Source organism: Cariama cristata, unplaced genomic scaffold (assembly GCF_000690535.1).
Source record: "Cariama cristata isolate BGI_N322 unplaced genomic scaffold, ASM69053v1 scaffold27526, whole genome shotgun sequence".
In the NCBI taxonomy this organism is placed as follows: domain Eukaryota; kingdom Metazoa; phylum Chordata; class Aves; order Cariamiformes; family Cariamidae; genus Cariama; species Cariama cristata.
In genome coordinates, this window is record NW_009624268.1 from 433 (window position 1) to 15,810 (window position 15,378).

The 15,378-nt window shown below is 55.1% G+C and overlaps 1 protein-coding gene across 1 annotated transcript; it reads right to left on the reverse strand.

Moving 5' to 3' along the window:
- Positions 1–1,520: 1,520 nt before the first annotated feature.
- On the reverse strand, positions 1,521–14,842 carry TMEM8A (transmembrane protein 8A; the record flags this gene model as incomplete). The annotated part of the gene is made up of 13 exons (XM_009703116.1): positions 1,521–1,959; positions 2,446–2,562; positions 2,968–3,114; positions 3,613–3,791; positions 5,829–5,965; positions 6,637–6,760; positions 7,324–7,417; positions 8,144–8,472; positions 9,652–9,917; positions 10,298–10,431; positions 10,518–10,725; positions 12,288–12,465; positions 14,743–14,842. Coding segments are annotated over 13 exons (2,310 nt in total), but the record flags the coding sequence as incomplete, so codon positions are not given.
- Positions 14,843–15,378: the final 536 nt, after the last annotated feature.

Below are 15,378 nucleotides of genomic sequence, written 5' to 3' on the forward strand. Positions count from 1 at the left end.
GCGGGGCTGTGGGGACGCGGGGGTCCCCTGCCACACGGCTGGGCCTGCGAGGCCGCTGTGCAAACCGAGAAGGGGGAGAAAAAGTGCCTAAAAGTGATAAAAGTTCGAGGAAGCCCTGAGGGCCCCACGTCCCCCCCTTCCCGCCGCGCTGTCGGGGATGGCAGCAGCAAAAGGAAAGGCGGGGGGCGTGGGTGACACGGGGACGAGACCGTTGGGTGCAGGCGAGTGACCTTCGCTCGTCCTGCGTCTGCTTAAAAAGTCGGAGTTTGCAGAGGAAGGGGAGGCAGAGGGATAAAGTGCAGAGCTGAGCAGAAGGCTGTGCGTCCTTCAAAGCAAAGAAATAACCCCAGGAGACAAATCCTTCATTAATAGCTCTTTCCTCCCCAAAGCCACCTGAGGAGGGGCTCTCAGCAGCACACACCAGACCAACCACAGCTGGAATAAACCAGCAAGGAACGATGTATTTGAGCCCTTATCTATAGAACACAGATGGGCAAAGACAACTTTCCTGGTTGCCAAGTTTCTGCCCTTGCTTTCTGATGCCTGCGTGCCCTATAGCAAGGCTAAGGCGAGACAGACGCTGCAAAGGAGACCATAGCCATCTGGGGAGCCTGTGGTGATGCTCCTCGCTCCAGTGGGACATGGCCAGTGGCCTCAGATCGGCCACGACTCCGCAGCACATCCAGCCTCCAAGGCACAGCAGGCTGGAGAAGCAGAGGGTGCGCAGCTCAGACACCATCCCGGACCACTGACGCTGCCCCAGGCAGAGCTGCACACATGCCAAACCCACAAAAGGGAGGAAGACAGTGAATGCCTGACCATCAAGAGAGGAAGGGGACAGTGCAGCAGCCTGGCTCCTTCCAGATGAGCTAAGAGGGCTAAAATTAAACTTAGACTAAAACCTGCACTGCTATGGGTTTCACAGCTCTGGACGAGATGCTGCTGATGCCTCTTGCATGTCCCCACGTGGGTTTTTTTTTCACATTCCTGCCAAGTCTGAGCCTGACTCCAGGGCCCAAGTCCCAGCCTCATTCTTCCCCTGCCAGAATCAGGACTAGGTAAGAGCAGCACCGCCTGTTTCACAGAGAGAGAGGCTTCAGACCCCCATGACACAGCGGAGAAGGGCCCAGTGCATGCCAAGATCAGCTCCCTCCCTCCCCATCAGCACCAAGGGCATGTGGCAGCATTTGTCCTCCAGATCAGAAGAAACACATTCTTCTCTTGGGTTCAAACGCTGATTGCAGGATGGCAGGGGAAATCCCCATCCCATAGTCCTCTGCTAGGACAGGGGGTGCAGAGAAAAGCCCAGCAGCCAAAGCCCTGGCTCCAGCTCAGCGTGGGCTAAGCCCAAGCCTTATGGATGCAGCAGGAGGGGAAGAAGAGTTGGCGATTTCCCCCAGGGCCATGGGGAGGTGGGGGACAGGCTATTCCTAGATCAAGAACCATGAAGAGCCTGCCTCATCCCAGCAGAAAAGCAGAGGTGGCCTCAAACTTGTCTTCACAAGCCAAGCCAACCATCTTCATCTTTAAACCTGGTCCATACTGTGCCCTCCTGGTCAGTGAATAAGCACGTAAGAGGATTGCCAACGTGCGAGAGAGGGGCAGCCCAGGCGAAGAACAACCTCACCAGCCCTCCACCTCTGCGACCAGGAGCTGAGCAGTTCAGGTCACAGCATAGAGCTCCTCACGGTCGTTCTGGCAGATCTGATAGCGACAAGTGAGCTTCTGTGACCAGGCCCAGGGCTTCTTATGCTTGTCTCGAGGAGGAAGCAGGAAAGCAACGCTGCAAGCCACCAGTACGTGCCAGATGCTGTGGGTGTAGTAATAGTTCTCATTGGTTTCCATGAATGCATATACTGAGATGGCAATGAAAGCCAAGGTGATCCCTGGGAGGAGGTAGAAAACCCAGCGCTTCCATGAGGAGGGGTAGCAGTGTCTGCGTTTCACTCCGTGGTAAACCTGGAGGTGTCAGAGCACAGAAGGGTTAAGCAGCCAAGCAGAAGCTTAGGCACGGGGGAAAACAGGCAGTGCTGCCTGATCCAGGAGCATCTGCCAACCTCACAGCAAGAAGGTGTGCCTGCTGCCCCTGAGAAATTCAGCCTCCTCCCTTCTTAGGCCCATCTCTTGTGTGCAAAAGCCCCTATCCAGCTGTGGCACCAAAGTCCAGCACAGATGCCACAGCTCCTGCCCAGGGCATGGGCAACAGCCGACCGTTCTGGGACAAGGCTGCAGCCACAGGCGTGCGGTCAATTGGAGCTGCAGCAGCTGGACTGTGCTGAGACCTGTAACCAGGGGATTTCTCAGCTCCTGGAGAGATGGAAGGTGAATCCCTTGCTCTGCCCCCCCTCCACCTGGGTGTTTCAAGGGGATCAAGCCATGCCTGTGGATGGGCTGGCGCCTGAGGTCTGCTCTGCCACTGTCATTCTCCAGAGGGGAGCAACTTACCCACGCTGCAATCATGATGACAAGGGCAAAGAGGCAGGGTCCCATCATGTTCCACACCCCTCTGCGGTCCAGCTGCAGGGACATGGCAATTAACAGGGTCCCCAAGACAAAAAGAACCTGGGAATGAGACACCACCGCTATCGTCAGCAGCTCATCTGCTATCAGAGCACAGCCAGCCACGCCAAGCAGGGAGGACTTCACCTCTGGGCCACCCAGCCCTGGATAAATGCAGGACTCGGGAGCAGCACCTTCAGAAGGAGAAACCAGAGGACCCACAAACCTTTCCCACAAATCTCAGACCCTTCAGGCCCAGTCCCTACAAGCACGCAGGTTCATGATCCAAACTCCTGGGACAAAACAACCCACTGGTTTAGAAATTGGAGTGGCATTGGGTGACAAACAGGCTTTGTCACCAGGCTGGGCTGTGTCATTAAAATACAGCCATGAAAGGGCTCAGCATGGCCACCTGTGGCTTGGCTGGCTCAGGTCTGGCCGTGCCACGCGGGGTTACCTGACACTCACGTATTTCAGGATCTTCTTCACCCGGGACATGCACAGGATCGTCACCCAGATGGACACCACAGAGCCCAAAAAGTCACAGTACTGTAGTGTGTCGTAGTCCATGATGCACATCACTGCGACGCCTGGCTGGTCACACGCGTGGTAGAACTAGAGCCGGGGACAAAAGCAAAGGCTAGCATGAATCCAACAGCACCACGCGGCTTTCTGGGAAGCAGAGGCAGGAGAAGGTTCAGCCCATAGCAGCCAGGATCCCTCCTGGCAGTACCTCCAAGAAGCTCCACCAAACCACTGTGGCATTACGGAAAGCAGATGAGAGCAGCCATCAACGTGCACCCTCCCAGCAGCGGCTGAGAGCCTCTAGGACAGCGCCCTTCAAGTGCGCAACGCTCCAGCCCCATCTCCGCTCCCTGGGGTCTCACCCCCCAATATGAGCACCCACAGCATGGGTGGAAGAACCGAAGGAAAATAACACTCCTGCCGAGCTCTGAAGGGGCAGGACGTGTCCATGAAGGTGCTTGTCCAATGATCCTAGAAGTTCCTTGTGGAGCTCCAGGATGGATTGCTCCACCAAGGATTTCAGTCTGACACAGCATTCCTGATGCCCAGGGGGAGCTGGCAGGGGAACCGACAAAAGGCGATCCCTACCGTGGAGAAGAACATGGTGTAGGTGTAGACGGAGGCCTCCACCAGGTAGTAGCGATAAACAGCAACTGCTATTGCCGGCAGGAACATGAGGTTGCTCAGGGTGAGCAGGAGGGTGGCCAAGTTCTGCGCACCAACAGACTGGGCCTTGGTATCGTCCGTGCAGCTCCAGCCGCCCCAACCTGCAGAGCAGAGAGGCTTGTGTGGATCTCACATGCCCTACCTTGTCCTCCCGCAGCACCCAGCAGGAGCCTGGGATGCCTCGGAAGAAGCAATCACACCCCTGGACTATCCCTGAGCCTCCTCTCCCTCGCTCCATCAGCCACTCGCACTCTTGCTCTCAGGATGCTCTTGTTACTCATCGCATACCCTGCTGTAGAAAGTCTTGGGGAACCCCAGCAGAGCCCCGTGTCTGCTCTGAGGACATCCCCCAGGTTGTTCCCACGTAGCAGAGCCCATCCTATGTACAGCATGGGTCTGTCCAGGCTGGTATTTTTCATCCCTACAGTAACTCAACACACATGTTACTTGCCGGTGGTGCATTAAGCATTCGAGGCTCAGATGCTTCACATGATGGTGTAAGCTGGGTGCAAGATCCCTACAGACCCCAGGAACCAGGGTGGAGAGTGATCCACAGCACCGAGGAAGCCATTGGGCTCCTGTCCTCCCACCCGTCACAGCAGGGCAAGATTGCAAAGCCAGGTCAGGTTGCTCTGGGCCTTGCCCAGCTGAGTTTTGAAGATCTCCAAGGATGGAGACCTGGCTACTGTGTAAAGGCGAACAACTCTGACAGGGGAAAATTTGTCTTCTTCAATTTAGGTGGAAGTTTCCTTGCTGCAGCCTATGTCTGTGGCCCTTTCCCTGTGCGCCCCCTGAAGAGCCCGGCTCTGGGGTCTCTGTAACCCCCATGAGCAGCGGAAGGTACAATTCAATCCCCCTCCAACTCCTCTTCTCCAGGGTGAGCAAACCCACTGCCTCAGCCCACAGTGACATCCAAGTCTGCACAGCACAGCGGGAGTGAAATTTTTCTAGAGGACGTTGCATGGCACAGGGCACAATTCTCAGCCTGCTCACTGGATACCAAGGACTGAGCTGAGACAGTCTCCTATGAACACAAACCTGTCTCTTTTTTTTTTTTTTTCCCTTCATTTAAATTATTTTAATTCAAGATTTGGATGCCCAAGGTCTCCTTTTGGGGAAAGGAGGTCAGTCATAGAGCAGCCTGGGTACACGCAGGCACTCCACGGTCAAGAAACAGAGTTAAAAGTAGCATCTATCCCATCCCAGTGCCACCAGAAACCAAGCCAGCAGCTCTGCCCCTTCTGCCGGCTCCCTGCCAGGCAGGGCCCAGGGAGGCTGCTCTCTCCAGTTTATTTCTGGGTCACGAATATGCAGATGGGGCATTTTGCTCCAAGTGATTCAGCAGAAAGCTGTCCTCAGCCTGATTCCCCAGTTCCCTTGGGGTGCTCTGAGCTTCCCAGAACCTGGCACCCCTCAGGGAAACCAGGATGCTGTCCTTCATCTTGCTCCTCAGCCATCATCAGCACTGCAGCAGACAGCAGGGATGTCCTGGCTCAAGCCCAAAGCAGCAGTGAACCACACGTTACCTCGTCCTTCTGCTGGGAACAGGTACACAGACCCACCCAAGCACAGCAGAGCATACCCCGCTGACTACTGCCCAGTCTCCTCATCCCATTAAGATAATTAGGAGCTGACACAGATGTTCCTCCTCCAGGGGCACCTCCGAGTCTAAGTGCTGGCTCTTGGCAGGAGACAGCACATGGCAAAGCACAAGCAGGGACTGCAGCCCGGCCTCACTGCATCCTGAACCAGGACCCTGAAACCTCCCTCAAAAGCACAGCCTCTGTCGCACGCATTTTCAGGCAGCTCTGCTGGCACCCTGATCTCTCTGGGGATACTCAGAAACACCTCTCCAAGCCCTGGGGGACTCCAAGCTGGAAGTGAAACTTCCAAGCTGTCCTCAGCCCAATTCCCCATTTCCCCCGTGCTTCCCAGAACCCAGCAGCCCTCGGAGAAGTCAGGATGCACCACGAGTGCCGAGGGCTCTTTGGGCAGGCACTGCGATGCCAGGCGGCTCCTAGCAGCCATGGCAGACCCCAGGTTCCCCTACCCAAACACCACCGCCGAAAAATGTGTCCTCCCCAAATGTGTCCTCCCCTTGGAGAGGATGGCAAAGCTTCCCAGGAAAACGCACTCACCAGCCTTGCAGCTGCAGCCAGCATAGAGGTAGCCGTGTCTTCTCAGGAGGCTGCACTGTCCGTATGGCCCACAGTCATTGAAGCAGGGGGTGAGGTATGCGAAGATGGTCACTTTGGCTTCTGCAGCATTACATTCACTGCAAGGAGAGCAGGTCGCGGTGGTACCCCGGTCCTTCGGTGCAGCCGTGTGCCCAGGGAAGCACGCTGCTCCGGAGCATTGCTCCACGCTTGTGCAAGCAAACTCCCTGCCATTTCAGGATCTGCTCCATCCCTCCCAAGAGCTAGGAACAGAGTCGGCTCCCTCTCCACTTGGATGGCCAAGCTGACATGCAGGTGGGTGTCAGCTCTCCCCAGACCCCACTGCCCCATCCTCAGGACCAGCATGGTCAGCACTGTTTTACAGCACACGCTTGGCCCCTTACACAAGAAACCAGCAGGAAGGCAAACTGCAGGAGTATGGGCACCGCTGCCTGCATCTCAGAGACCCCTCGAAGGAGTAACAGCAGCATTTTCATTTACCGATTTATCACCTCAAAATCCACCTGGGGAAGAAGAAGCTCCCCCAGGCAGGCTCCACCATCTGCAGTCTGCACGAAGCTGCTTGGGTGCTCACAAGAGAGCAAGTCGGCACTGCCACCCACCTCCCTCCCTCTCTGCAGCCACAGTTCGACTGCTAGCAAGTGAGACGAGCCCATGGCATGGTGGCGAGGACAGGGGTTTGGTTTTGCTTGCGCTAGCCAAGGGCAGCGGGATGCGGAGGCAGAGTGCTCTGAACTGGTCCCAAGGTGGGACAACACACCAGACTCACCCCTGGCCCTTCGGGCAGATGAGCTGCAGGGAGAGGAACCAGTCATCTGTCTGTGGGTACAGGACAATCAGCATCGCTTCCACAGAGGATGTGCTCACGCTCAGAGGGTAGCCCTGGAAAAAAGCTTAAGGAATAGGGAGTGTTGTGATGTGCCAAGACTAGAGGAGAAGGGCCCACAGCAATCCCAGGCTGAGACCGATTGCACAGGAATCGGATGCTCCTGTGGCTCCTTGCTCCCATTTTCCAGAGGCACCAGGGGGATGGAGAGGACTCTTGCTGCTGAGACCCTTTTCTTTCTTTCACCTCAGCTCTCGGTACCTGCCTAGACAGCACAGGCCACCTGGAACAGCCTGTTTACTTGGCTAGTCCTCCAGTGCAGAGCTCAGCTTCTCTACACACCAGCAATACCTTAACTATCCCCAAACCTCCTGCCAACAAGGCTGGAAGAGCCCCAGCTGGTAACCAGATCTTCCTTTGGCGGAGGCTAACCCCTGGTGCCAGATTAGCACCTGCACCCCAGCACCCTGGGCACGTGCCAGCACGAAGACCTCAGGAGGATTTATGCCAAAAATAGCTTCCTGGGGACACCCCCCAAAGTCCTGAGTCAGTTAATAGCTCACGAGGTCTAAGAGCAAAGCCCTGAGATGGCGTAGCTGAGGTGGCGGCGGGGGCCAGCGTCTCTCCTACCTGTGCTGCAGTTCTGTGTGGCATTGAGGGACAGCACTGGCGAAGCGGCACTCACACACGCTACCACAGTGGCGTTGGCCAGGTTCACGGACGTCTGTGCAAACAGAGCAGTGTCCCACGTCAGAGCACCCCAATGCCACCCCCCCTGCACAACTCATCTCCCACACTGCCCACGGTATACGGGAGCAGGAGGTGACACTAAATCCTGTAGATCAAGGTCACCCATCGATTCAGCAGCTCTTTCTGGGCAAACCTGTGTTCACCTCACCCTGCGTTGCTACCGTGTTACGTGCTGGCTGAAAGGCAAGAGAGCCTCCTGGGGGAACTGCCCCAAAGCTGGGACATCACTTCAGCACAAGCACAGGGTGGCAGAAGTCAGAGGCAGCAGGACGTCAGGGCTGAGCCCTGCGCCAGCCCTCAGGAAGTTTCACAGAACTTCATGGTGGGGAGGGTGATTTTAGGGCATCACTGAAAGAGCTTGGGAATCAGCAACTTGGGCAAGAACATCCCCAGGTTTCCCTGCTCGGTCTCCTCTCCTGGTGGCAAGGTGCCAGGCTCCCGTGGAGAAGATGGCATTGCAGCTGCTTTCCATTTCGTCTCCTCTGTGTCACTGCCAGCAAGCCGTGGCACTTGGATTGGAGCTGGCAGGTGGGACATGCTAGAAGCAGCTAAAACAGGCTCAGGGTGTTTTGTGACAACAAAAAGAAAGAGAAATAGTCCCGCTGGTACCTACAACCCCTGGAGCTTGCTGACAAACCAGCCCAGGAGCAGGGACAAAGCCCTGCAAAAGGGAGACAATCCCACCAAACAGCCTCCACACCTTGTTAAGCAGGAGACTGACCACGAGGGAACCCCCGCTGTCCATGCCAGTGTTCAGGTTGAGGAGAAGGAGGCTCGGGGAGAAAGAGTTCACGGGCACACTGGGACCGTTCAAGAGCCTGTAGCGCACAGACACCACGTCCAGGTCCTCACGAACGACGGGCTGGTTCTGCAGACAGAAGCTCCTCTGCCCGGACGCATTGCGTGAAGCCTCTCCGGTAGACAGAGTGGAGCTCCCTGCTGTTCCTGTGCTACCTGGTCTGGGACCAGTTTGGCTCTGGTTTAGGCTGCTGAAGTTAAGGAATGAACTGGTACTCCCTGGTCTGCAAGCTGTAAAGCAGAAAATGGAGCAGTATCAGCACAGCCAGGACTAGCACCTCATCCAGGCAGGGCCCCAGCAGCTCCAGACCTTCAAGTGACAGCACAAACTGAGGGTATTTCAGCTGGTTCATGCACTGCAGTATTGGCTACAGCCCCTGCAAGGCACCATCTCTGCAGGGGGTACTCTAGCATCAGCACCCCCAAGCTAGGACACTGACGGAAGGCAGACAGTGGTGCAACGGGTGGAAGCACCCTGGAGCTGCAGGGAAGGGGAGGGGGAACAGAAGAAGGGATAACGCACAGCATCATAAATACATCGATGTACCCAGCACCTAGCTGTCCCATAACCACAGCCTGCACAAAAGTCTCTACCAGTTCCCCAGATGTGAGCAGACAAGGCTGAGCAGAAGAGAGAAGCTAACCCAATGTAGGTACAGGCACAAGCCGTCACATCATGGCAGACGGAGCTGAATGTGACACTTGGAGTGCCACTGCTGGAGCCTGTCCATCGCTCCTAGAGATTCTAGTGCTCCCCTCTAACACCTCGGCTGCCAGGGCCAGGCCCTCCAGCACACGGGATGAAGCTCTGCTTTGAGGAAGGGATGGCAGAATCCCCAGCAGGAGAAAACTTTAAAAATGGACCTAGTTGGTGAGCCTCCAAGAGTCAATCAGGCATTATGGTCACGTAATAAGAGGATGCCAAGGTGCCTGAGTCACAAGGTGTCACCTGAAATGGTGACATTCCCTCACTACAACCCAAGAGATTACCCCAAGTAAACCTCTGTGAGATGGTTTCCTGTCTGTAGCCTGCTTATGGCCAATCGATAGTTAACATATCATTACAGTCTGGTGCATCTACCCAAAACTATTCTCCCCATCAGATTTTAAGCCAGCCACTGCTTCCCAAACAGCCTTTGGAAAACCTTATTGCTTCGGCGACTCTGAACTTTTTAGGCATTTCCAAAACAGGCAGCTCCAGGGAGTATCCCTCTTGGGTGAACACTGGAGCCTTCATTTTTGACCCCAAAGCAACAACTAGGTCTCAGCCCCCAGGGTTATGCCCAGGCAACCAGCATGCTGGAGAACACAGCCCACTACAGCCAGCCACCCAAAGGCCCAAGAGAGACACAGTAGACACAAAGCGCTCTCTGGTCCTTCCCATAGGGCTAGAGAAAGTCAGAAGCTCACCTGTGAAAGAAGCCAGCATCTCCACTGACACGCTGGCATTAGCAGCGCCGAGACTCTCCACCATGATCTGCAGCCACTTCTCCCAGGGGGGCGAATCCAGGGCCAGGCTGCAGTTTACATTCCCCATGCAGGTGACGATCCTCTGGAAGGACTGGGGTAGCGTGATGGAGCCCAGCACTACCCGCATGGCGCAGGCTTTCTGCTCGCTTGTCACGCAGCTTCGCAGCTCAAACCGCATCCCTGCGGCGTGCTTGGGAACAAAGACCCTGCAGGAGGAGGGACCAGCAGTTTGTAGAGCTTGTACTCTCAACACAAGCCAGCCATGGCCCATCGCAGTCCCTGGGGGGAAGAACTAGATTGCCCCCGTTGGTGTTGTGAAAATCCTTCCCAAGGGAAACACCTCAAAGACCTAAAATTCCCACAACTGAACCTCTAAGACCACCTGAGAAGAGTCGGAGAAGGGGGCTTGTGTGCTCCCCGTGCAAACCCTACCGCTGCTGCAGGGAGCTCAGCAAACAGGCTTGGAGATCCCTCCTCCCCAGCTCCAGCCCCACGTGGGAACAACAGTGGCTTCCCCTAAGCAGCACTCGTGGGAAATCCCACCCTGCCGTGGCCCTGAGTCTTCCCATCCGCTGCTCTCACTCACTTGACGTGCAGTGGCTTAGCAGGAGAGACGATGGTTTGTGGCATCGCAACACCAGGCTCCAGAACAGGCATATCAGTCAGTCTGAGCACAAACATATCTGCCTGGAACACATAGGGGCAAGGAGTGGAGAAACCCTGCAGGAGAGGAGAGCACATGGGTCAGCTGTGGTGAGACACACTGGGCAGAGTACGATGGCCGAGACCCTCACCAGGACCCTCACCTTCACTTCAATCCTGCCAGCAGCCTCAGGGAGATGGGCGGCGATGAACCAGTCCCCGGCAGCAGGGGTGGTGACGTTCACAAAGGTGGTGTTTTGCACAGCACTGCTCAGAGTGATGCTTATGTTATAGGAAGGACGGACGGTCGCATTTGCAGGAAAGCGAGTGCCCAGTGGATTAATTACAGGAGGGGCTCCGTAGCGAAAGTGCCTGTGAGAGAAACCAGAATGCAAAGAAATCAAGGGATGTAAAGAAGCTGGCAGGATAAACTGGGATACAAACTCATCAGTGGTCACCCAGGTTGGCCTGGGATCGGGGAGGGAGCAGGCTGGAAAAAACCCATAAATTCAAGTGCACCACAAGAGCCATCGTTTTCATCTGGTGAGGACTGGCTGCTATTAGCTTATCCAGGATTTATTTAGAGATTGGTTTAACTTGGCTGCTTATTCAGATGAGGATTTACATGGTTCCATCAAGCCTGAAAGCAAATTTCCACACTTACTAAGGTTAAGCCCCAGCTGCAAGACTACTCCTTTTTTAAAACCCTCAGCAAATTCCCCATATAGGCTAAATCCTCAACGAAGCGCTTTCGTTTCCTAGGCAAGATCTGCATCTTCCCTATTTCCTCTTTTAAGGAGAGCAGGCAGACAGACTAAAAAGACGCTTACCAAGAAAGGTCCATGTGCCTGACTTCAGTACACCAGCACTTCTGCTTTCCAGATAAGCAGACCAACGTTTGAAGTAGCAGAAAAGCAGGCAGCTAAGTAACACGCGAGATATTTATTTGGGCAGCCAATTTGGCATTTAATTTGCTCGCTTTTGGACTGCACTGCAACAGAACGTAACAGATCCCGCAAGCAAACGTGACAGGTGATACATTATTCATCCATTTCTGCTTAGCTGAGCTGATCCTCATTTTTCAGGGTATCGTTTAGTTGTTGCATTGTCCCTTGCATCCCCAAACTATTGGAAACCTTTCTGGGAAGCAGAAAGCAGGAAGGTCATCTGTGCCAGCCTGCTCTGGAGCAACTAAGAGCACCGGTCTGTGCCCAGGACAGACCAGGGAAGCGCAAGCTGAGCAGCTTCAAACCCTCCCGAGACCTCCGTGGAGTGGGTGCCAGAGATCCACGTGTCTCTGTGGGCACAACTTGCCCAGGAAACTTGGTACCCTCCCAAGATACAGCTCAAAGTCTTGCAAGTTTCTGACCTCAAATCCTCCAACAACTCGAGTACTGCTTTAAGCAGCGTTTCTTTCACTGACATTGAGTTTGCAATCTTCTCACGCTCTTGTGCCCGCAGGACTCGAAAAATCTCCTATCTCTGCTCTGCACACAGCCGCATCCCTCACAAAGTATCCCCGGTCTCTTCAGTTCCTCTGTACTGGGGAATTTGTCCATCTCCAATCGGTTTGGGTCCTCTCAAGCCCCCCGTAGTCCTGCCGGATCCTTTGGTACCCTGTGCAGGATCCTGCCAGGCACAGAAAGGCCCAGGAACACCTTTGCTCATGAGCAGCACCACCAGCCTCACTGTGAAGCTCTCTCCTGTGTTTCTAAGGTGTCTCTTAGACACCACATCTGACAGACAGCCCCAGATCCACTGGTAACATGAACACGAAATGCTCCTACAGGTTTAAACACCGATTTAGTGCTAGTACGTTATGAAACTATGGCTGCTGCAACTGGGGGACAGATGCCCAGCCTCCTACAAAGAAGCAAACACCAAGAAGGACAGGTAGCCCACGTGGAGGAGCACCGGCACAAGGACATACGTACACCGTGATCTCCATGCTGGTGCACTCAGGTCCTTTCCCTCGGGATGCTTGCAGAAGCCAGCGAAGTAGCACAGTGTCTTCTGGCACACGGAAGTGGAAGAGCTTGGCGTTCCCATACCAGCTGTAGAAGGCCAACTTCTGTGCGCTCTGAGAGAAGTACTCGGAGACATACAGGGAGTCTGAAGGGCAGAGAACACAGCAGTTGCTGGGGTGGCTGCAGGGGACTACACCCACCCACAGACACACACACGGGAGTTTTAAGGTTGCTGGAGAGGAGCCCTCTGTGTCCCTGATTTCTCCTCCCCATCCCACTAGATATGGGGTGATCCACATTGCTCCTCCAGCCAGAACCACCCACACCCTTGCTACAAAACCGTCACCCGGAGCCAGAGAGCACTGAAAGATGCCTTAACTACGCTCTGCGAGATGTGCTCTGAAGATGACGGATCACTGGAGACACTGAGGAGGAGGAGGAAAAGGGCAGGAGGAAAAGTCGGTGGCACAAGGAAAGGCAATGGAGTAGGCAGCAGCAAACCCTGGGGCAATCAGTGCTGAGCAGATGGGTGCAGGGAGCACAGGGGGGCTCCAGCCCCCAGCAGCAGTTTATGATGCCAACAGGCAAGAGCTGTGCCCTCCTCCGGCTCTGCTGAGCGCACGGGCTGACGTTATCCATCCTACCCCGCTCAGGGGACACATCGTGCACAGCACGCTACCTTCCTGGGACACGCAACCTGATGAAAATTCACGTGCTGCGAACGTACCTCTGCTTTCAGACGTACCTTCCAAAGTCTAAAGATTTCCCTACCTGGAGGAAAGGTTGCTGGGATAGCGACAGGACGGGAAAGGTCATGCAAGAGGACAACAGCTATTCAGTCAAAGTGCTGTCTGCACTCACTAGATCCTCCATCCGTCCCTTTGCCCAGCTATGCCAACAAATCACCCCCAGCCTGCTGATAATTTCACCTACAAAATTATACACTAGTGTTATTGTCAGCAAGAAACCAGCCAGACTGCAACTCGGGGGTTGAAAAGGGGACAAAATCACAGGGAGACAGTGGAGCCAAGGCCACGCCGCCCATCCAAAAACAAGGCTCATAACACTCAGCAAGGGGGTAGAAGAAGATGTCTTCACACCTCTGCTGAGTCCTCCCAGACGCTCGTTTTCTACTCCGGAATTCCCTGGAGTGGGGAGAAACCATCGCCCCTTTCAGACGCAGATTCCTCCTTTCTCACAGAGAATAAAGCAGTAAGTGCTGTTTAACTTGCCTTCCTCCAACACTGCACAGGGCTGTGCTGGAAACACAGAGGACTCAACTGAGCTTAAGAAAGATGCCAAAGAAAGAGGAAAATAGTCCTCAGGCAGGATCAGAACCTTGGGATGTACTTCGTGCCAAGAGGAATCTAATCCTAGCAGGAACTACGATTCATGCCCCAAAGCAGGATGCACACCGCCCTACACCCACAGCGCTGCAAAGAGACAGGAGCAGTAATCATGGGTTTAATTCCCTGGCAAATTACCAAGCCAAAGCCTCCAGGCACCCTGCAAACCCAACAGGGAAAGGAGGAAACAGGAAAGCAAGAAATACCAGCCATGCAAGCCAAGTGACAGATTTGGTGGTGGAGGAAGAGTGTGGCCACCTCGCCTCGCCGTAGGGGCTGCCCCGGCTGGGCGCCCCTGGGCTCCGGCCAAGGGAGCAGCGCTTGCAGCACCTCAATGTAGGGGGCCAGGCCGGCTCACGGGGAAGGGTGAGCCTCCAGCAGGACGGCGAGAAGTCCACAGCCCATGGGCAGAGCCCACGCCGGGGTTACGCTGTTCTCTAGGTCAGCAAGGAGCAGAGACCACAAAAGGGGCTTTGGAAGCAAACGCCAGCGCAGTGCATGGGCTCTTACGGCCAAGGGCTGGCTGCCATCCCCTCCGAGCCCCGTAACATTTCACACACAGGAGCCACAGAAGGGAGCAGCCTTTAACCAGCAGGCTCTATGCCCCCAGCTGCGCTCCGCATGCACACGACGTGTTCCTTGCTGGAAGTCCATGGAGACGTTTGGGCATAGGATGAGGGGAGACAGGGACACAAAGCGTGATTAGGGCTGGGAGAGCCCTGGTCCTGCTCAACGCAACAGGTGCCATCAGACAACCTGCATGGGGATAAACCCTCCTGCCTTGTAGCAAGCTGCTCCAACCCCACCAGCTGTCAGGCTCCGCATGGCCAACAGCCACGGTCACCACCCATCCAGCACGTCCTCACGAAGCTGAAGCATGATCTGTGTGGGTTTTGGGGAGAGCAGGGCAGGCAGGCTGCAAAATTAAAAACCCAAGCAGACAGCAGTGCTATTTATTAAAGACCGGTCAATTATATGGAGCGAGCTCAAGGGCAGTAAGATGTCAAGGGCAGGTGGACCTGCCCTGCCCACGCACCACCTGCCACCAGGTTGGTGGTTGCCGTGGCTGTACTGACCAAACACCGGCGTGGACAAAGTCCACTCACAAACAGCTTCTCGTGGCGACAACCGGCCAAGCTCCCGCTCGCAGGCGTCGCTGCGCTGGGCACCCCAGAGCTGCACACCCAGAGAGGGGGTAAGCTGACTCCCAGGGCACCCTCCGCCTGGGCTGACAAGGAAATATCACAGGCAGATAAAGTGAGTATCACAGGGAAAAGCCAGAAAGACAGGTCACCGTCGGTGAGGTGTGTGCTCCGACAGCCCATTTGCATCGAGAGAGCGTACTCTAGCATTCGCTGTGCTCTGTACGTGTCTGTCCCCATCTGTTCAGTATGCTCTGCACCAGCACGGTAACACCTGGAAAGTCCTACTTGACTGTCCCATGATGTAAAAAAGCCTTTAAACTGAGTCAGGGAGCTGACAAATGGATGTTGTTCCCATCCTCTCAAGCAGATTTCAAATATGGTGCGCCGAAACCACAAGTGTTTTTAAGACAAAACCCAAAATGCAGTAGAATCATAGATGCAGAGAGGAGACGCGTTATTTGAATTTCAGAACAAAGGGCCACCTGCGATAGCTTGGGTTGGTTTGTCCAGAGATGATCTCACGGTAGCTTTAGGAAATGATACCTTGACTGCTGCTTTCAGGGCTTC